Here is a 6,651-nt window from a genome sequence, read left to right as displayed (position 1 = left end):
TCCCGGATTTGGTAATTCTATTTCACCCCTGGATAAACGTGAAGAGCATTGTGTCCTCCTGGTGGCAATGGTAAGAAATTGAAATGTCTCTGTATGCAGATAACACTTATGTATTATTTGGTGAGACGGATAAGCGAGTGCAACGTTTTCGAATGAAACGAGTTTTTTGCCACGTGCAAATACTTGAAATAAAGTATGAGTATGAAATAAATTGGGCTGCATGCTAGGCTATTTATTGTAGATGTATTTTGTAGGCCAACATCTGTTCTGTTAATTTACATTTACGAAGTGATAATTGCTCAATTATGAACATATTTGTAATTGATTAGAATCGTGCTATGGTGTGTTTGTGAAACAGGAGACGAAATGTTCCAATTATGAGTGGTAACATGTTTTCCATGGCTATTGTGGCATATCAAAAACCTCGAATTGATTGATAAATGTAAATACTGTATATTTAGTCCTCATTCCAAGGTTTAAACTTTCACTAAAGTGTCCCTACCAACATTTGCATATTGAATGATAGGCCCACAACACAGTATCGAGCCTAACAAGAGACACAACGGTTGAGGCACATGTCAGAGTGTAAATGCACGATTTAAGTGGATCCACCGACGCACTAATGTAACACTAGTGAAAAGTAATGAATGAACATACAAATGTTGAAGTGTGTTGAAGATAGCAAGGTGAATGAAAAAAAGTAGGTATAACTGTGGCCTACTTTGCACTCAGTTCTCAATGAATGACTTAGTGTTGGGTCTTTTAGGTCATCTCCTTGTAGTAGGCTTACTGAACATGGTAGATAGTGGCAATGGTGGGGAAATGACTGCCTTCTCATGAATTGAAGCGCATGACGGGGGCTGTCCTTCACACCGACACTTGGGCAACCAGGACTCTCTGCCCCTATCTCTGCCCTTCTCTCGCCCTCCCTCTCTCTCTCTCCAACGTAAGCTTTAACTTGCGGCTCGCAGTGTTATAAGTGGTGTGCGCGCCTCTTGGGTAGGAGCCTCTGTGAGACAGAGAGAGAGAGAGGAGAGAGAGAGAGAGAGAGAGGCAGGCAGAAAGCAGGACCGGGAGCTGCTCTTAATAATGAGACGCTTGATTTGCGACCAGTCGGAGATCCATTGTACGTCTGATGTGGAAAACGTTGTCAAAGCTTTCAAATTGATCTTTAAAATATATCCAGACAACACAATATTACAAGGAATATCTTATGTTGGGTTCACCTCTCGACAAGAACGTGAAAGTCCGCGCAGTCAGTTTTTCCTAGAAGGCGTTTAAGTTGTTCTCCATCCACTCTATTGGGCAACAGAGTCCCATCAAGATAAGCCTGATATTCCCTGGATATAGGCTACGCATACGACGATCAGAGTTTACATTTTTCAGGAGAAACTAATACCTACTAGTTGGGAATAAATTTCAAAATGTTTCCAGATCCGACAGGTATGTGTCATTATACAAAGTAAAAGAGGTTAAAATGATAGACGTTGTGAATCAATCTTAACATGTTGTTAAAATAACTTTACATTTTCCCTGACGTTTCTCGATATCTTAACAGGTTTTGAGATGGGCATGCAAGGCATGGTTGAGGACTTCATTCGGTTGTCTCCAAGGAATATCCTACTGGCGGCACTGACTCTCCTAGCTGCTTATCACCTGTGGCTTTTGATGCAGAAATGGCTCAATACCGGGAATCTGCCGGGACCTTTCCCGTGGCCGATTGTCGGTAATGCGCCACAGCTGGGCAGCACCCCTCACCTGTTCTTCACCCGCATGGCGCAGAAATACGGTAATATTTTCCAAATTAAGCTCGGAAGCCGCACCGTTGTGGTACTCAACGGCAACACGATTAAGGAAGCTCTCGTAAAGAAGGGGGTAGACTTCGCGGGAAGACCTGACTTCACATCCTTCAAGTTCGTTTCCAACGGCAAGAGCATGGCTTTTGGAGATTATAACGAATGGTGGAGGGTGCACAGACGAGTGGCGCATTCTATATTGCGCGCTTTCTCCGCCGGGAAAATAGAAAATAAGAAGGCATTTGAAAACCACGCCATTAACGAGATAGAAGAATTGCTCAGGGTTTTTCTGAAGAAAACCGCGGAGGAGGGTTATTTTGTGCCGCATCAATATCTAGTAATATCTACGGCGAACATCATGAGTGCAGTGTGCTTTGGCGGCAGGTATACATATGATGACAAAGAGTTTCAACAGGTGGTGGGACGCAATGACAAGTTTACTAGGACTGTCGGGGCTGGGAGCATGGTGGACGTGATGCCCTGGCTACAGTACTTTCCTAATCCAATAAAAACTCTTTTTGAACAATTCAGAGAACTGAATTCAGAATTTCATGACTTCATCATGGGGAAAGTTATAGAGCATCGTAAAACTATAGAGCCTGGCATCATCCGTGACATGACCGATGCTTGCATTCAGGCACTGGACAAGGGCATCAGCGGCTCCGTTGGGGTGGAACTGGGCAAAGATTATGTGTCCCCAACTATTTCTGATATCTTCGGGGCAAGCCAAGACACGCTTTCTACTTCATTACAATGGATTACTTTAATACTCATGAGGTAACAATTCTCTATTTTCACATATTTCCCTCCTGTCATGAAAATGTGCAGTAGCCTACTCTTAGGCCTACAACGAATGTGTTGAAAACAACAACTTGCGTTGTTTTTAACACATCTTTGTGTCCAGATAGGGAAAACACATTCGTTTTAAGAGTGTAGTCTGTGTTTGCCTAGTAGGTGTTGTAGCATTCCATTTAAACATATGGTATCAGCCATGGAGGCGTGAAATATCACATGATTAGAAGATAGACACAGATTTGGCTTCGTCGTGAAAGATTGCTATTATTTGAGCTCAACGACCAATCAAACCACACGTTCCCCTTCCATGTTTCAGGAGCGCTGTGTTTAGTAGTTTGGATTATTTATAGCGCGGTCAAAATAACTGTTTTCCTATTCAGGGGCGCCTGCAGGAATTAATGCTATGGTACGCTCTCGCTGTTGAGCCTGATGGCGCGCCTGTTCCTATTTACAGAGCTACTGAACAAGGGTTGTATGGCTACACCAGAGTTAGTTAGGCGCAAAGTCGATTGGACAAATAGATATAATCGCTCCTTTACACGTGTTAGAAATGAGTTTAGGCTACCTTAAAATGATGGATGCAAGTGTAGTTATCTTATAGAAAAAATGTCATGTTCTGGTTGTTTTTGCACAGTCTTTCTATGTCGTAGGCATTTAGTGAAGCTTGATCATATTCTATCTCTTAATTGATTCGATGGCGCCTCATTAACATGAAATACAAATTTGCATTAGGTAAATAGGACGAGGGAGATTAGGCACCTTACTGTACTAAGCACGAGTTGGAGACTTGGAGAATGTTATGTAACGTCTGAGCAGAAACGGTGGTGGCAACCTATACATGGGCCCTTATTGGCTATGCAGAAGACGAGCCCACAAAGACTGAAATATGATCTCTGTAGTCAATAACTGTAGTCAATGCGCCATTACAATCGAGGAAGCTCTGCCAACTTAACTGGAGGTGTATAACTAGAAAATGCTCTCCTGCATACTTGAGTGATAACTTATGTTTTAATAACTGAAAATAAAAATCCAAATATTAAACTATATACTTTCTCTTGTTGAATGTCAAGGAATGACATATGTAGGTTAATGCCCAAAAAACAAATCAATGCTAAACCCTGAAGATGGGTATACCTTGGCCTATAGACCTACATTCAGTATTTGTCTACACATCTTTTTTGCCTTTCTCATTTCATCTTGTTTTAAACACTAATTTAGCTGACATGGATCATTACAATCTTCCCTGCAGGTATCCAGAGATACAGACGCGCTTGCAAGATGAAGTGGCCCAGGTGGTCCATCGCACACAGTTGCCCACCATTGAGGATCAGGCCCGACTGCCCTATGTGATGGCCTTCATCTATGAGGTAATGCGCTTCACCAGTTTCATCCCCCTCACCATCCCCCACAGCACCACGTCAGATACATTCCTAAATGGCTACCATATCCCCAAGAACACGGTCGTCTTCGTCAACCAGTGGTCCAGCAACCATGACCCGGACAAGTGGACACAACCTGAGGTGTTTGACCCCCTGCGCTTCCTGGACAAGAATGGCGCTCTGGACAAGGACCGGACGAGCAGTGTCCTTATCTTCTCTGTGGGCAAGCGGCGCTGCATCGGCGAGGACCTGTCCAAGATGTATCTCTTCCTGTTCACAGCTGCGATGGTACACCAGTGCGAGTTCAAACCCGACCCAAGTTGCCCCTTAACGATGGACTGTGATTACGGCTTGACTTTGAAGCCCCGCTTGTACCGAATGGCCGTCTCTCTTCGGGACAACCTGGACCTACTAAACAGCGTGGGACTTCCGCAGGCCGACCAAGCCTGCAGAAAACAACTGAACAAAAAGTAAAACACATTTTATGTAAAATAAATGAAGGATGTTTACAACAGGCTGACAAGGAACACATGCAAATGTGGGAACATATGGCCCAGGCCTATTTTTAATAATATGAGCACAAATGGATAGACATTAAGACACTTTTCTATATATTTCAATATCCATAACAGCGCCATATCAATGAAGGACTGTAGAAATAGAAATCACCTCAATGGATGTTTCAAAAAACTGTCAACTACTAGCAAAAGCATATTTTCTAGTGTCAAGAGGACATGGATGAGACGATGTGGGGTTCAAGGAGATCACACTTGACTTGTCCTAAACTCTTGTGAAGACGTTTTCAGGGTTTTGATTTGGTTAATGATCAACTCACTATTCCATGCTGTCAGTCGGCTGTTACACTTCAAGACCAACACATTTTAAATGGAAAAAGAATGTATAGGATGTACTGTAATGTATAGTATATACTGTATTGTTAAAGCAACTGACTGGTTTCTATTCAAATGACTACACTCATTTAGATAATTCTCCATGCATATCTTCAGCCTTAATTGATTTGTTTAGTTAGGCACAAACATTTAACATGTATAATATACCACATTATAGATGTACTATTATGGATAGTATATAATGTCAATGTGCTTTTGAGGGTGTAAGGCAAGCAACCATCTTTTCTTCCTCTTCTCCCAATCACCAGTGCTCATCTAGGGAAACGTATAGATAGACTGTCTCAGGGTTTAATAAATATGTATTCAGAATTGAATGGTTGTAGACCTACATTCTGCCATAGCAGTATAGAATTGTAATAGGCAACTGATCTATGTTAGATCTGTATGTTTTCTATATTTAAGACAGATCAATCATGGAAATATTCCTGGATCATATAAAATTATATTATATATATATATAAAAAAAACATTTTTATACTGTGTTTGTAACTAAATGCAAACTATAATTTGTACTATAAGCTTGACCAACCATATCGCTGCTTTTTTCTGTTCTGCACTGTACAGTACGATTCAAACTGATTATTCCTCAATTATCTCACATTTTCTCTTGTCTTCTAAAAATGATGAGGTTGACAACACCAGAATTCCTGCTAATACTTACACTGTAATATTTAATATATATATATATATATATGTATATTTTTTTTGCAATGACATGAAGCATATAATAAATTTGCAGCTAAACATGATTGGACATTTTCACTTCCTCAATATAGAGCTGGTGAGTTTATCATAGATTAGGATTCAGGATCCAGTTCAATGTGCTGACCAAAATAAAATGTGAACTTCAGTAAAGTGGGATCCCAGCGGGATCACATGTCAGCAAACCTGCTCATGTTTGTCATATTATGAATCTTGCTGAGTGTTGAAAAGATTTTCATGTCAGCGGAAATGTTTACAAGTAACAGCTTTAATGGTGTCTACAACAGCCAACCAAAGCACAAACTTTCACCCGAGGTGTGATTGGAAACACTTAGGCCTGAACGTGCACAGAAACCTAAATAGGAACCAACTGCAACAGGGGGGTGGGCGGATGAGGTAACTGCTTTCTAATTTTACCCATCACAACAACGTTGCTGGCTGGCTGGCTGCAGCCTCCATGTGGTGTGGGAACAAAAGGAAAGTGTTTGGGATAAAGCTTTGCCTGCGTTGCCCTTTATCTTGCACTCCCAGAACATCCTGTTTCTGATCAGTCGGGGGCTCACAGCCAGCCCAGTGCGTGACAAGTTCAGATAAAACCCATCTGATTACCGATACGGCAACACCCTCATACTCCTCCTCACCTAAATGTTCAAACAAACAAAAAAAAAGAAGTGAAAGAAAGCAGGAAAATGCAAGGAAAGAAGGTAGAAAAGGCAGCATTTATTTGCTGTCAATCTGAATGGAAAACCAGCTTCGAAAATCTCAGCATGCACTGTGCTGTAGTCAGATGCAGGACGGGTGGGTTCAGCATCCGGAAAACCTGAGACAACGTCACAGTGCTTGGGGGTCATTGACACGGCACAATGCTAACTACAGTAAGCCTCCCCTCTCCAGTTACAGGAAAACACACACAGCCCTCCTACATCCAGAAAGTATCCAGAGAGATAAATCACGTGTGTGTGTGTGTGTGTGTGTTTGTGTGTGTTTCAAGGACACCAGCCTTGTCTTCTCAGCTGATCCAGAATGGTCTTCATCCCCACAAGGATCAGTGTGGTGAGATTGAAAGGG

The 6,651-nt window shown here is 41.9% G+C and overlaps 1 protein-coding gene across 1 annotated transcript; it reads left to right on the top strand.

Annotated features, from left to right (window-relative positions):
- The first annotated feature begins 723 nt into the window (after nucleotides 1–723).
- Nucleotides 724–5,630, top strand: cyp1b1 (cytochrome P450, family 1, subfamily B, polypeptide 1). The gene is made up of 3 exons (XM_076286025.1): nucleotides 724–1,443; nucleotides 1,559–2,573; nucleotides 3,841–5,630. Exons 1-3 carry the CDS (start codon nucleotides 1,425–1,427, stop codon nucleotides 4,442–4,444), a joined length of 1,638 nt encoding a protein of 545 aa, XP_076142140.1. The 5' UTR covers nucleotides 724–1,424; the 3' UTR covers nucleotides 4,445–5,630.
- Nucleotides 5,631–6,651: the final 1,021 nt, after the last annotated feature.

The sequence above is a fragment of the Alosa pseudoharengus genome, unplaced genomic scaffold, assembly GCF_046254945.1.
Source record: "Alosa pseudoharengus isolate Yale_2024_CS ecotype anadromous, Long Island Sound unplaced genomic scaffold, YU_APseudo_1.1 YU_APseudo_1.1_scf_15, whole genome shotgun sequence".
Classification (NCBI taxonomy): domain Eukaryota; kingdom Metazoa; phylum Chordata; class Actinopteri; order Clupeiformes; family Clupeidae; genus Alosa; species Alosa pseudoharengus.
This window is presented reverse-complemented; position numbering and strand designations above follow the sequence as displayed.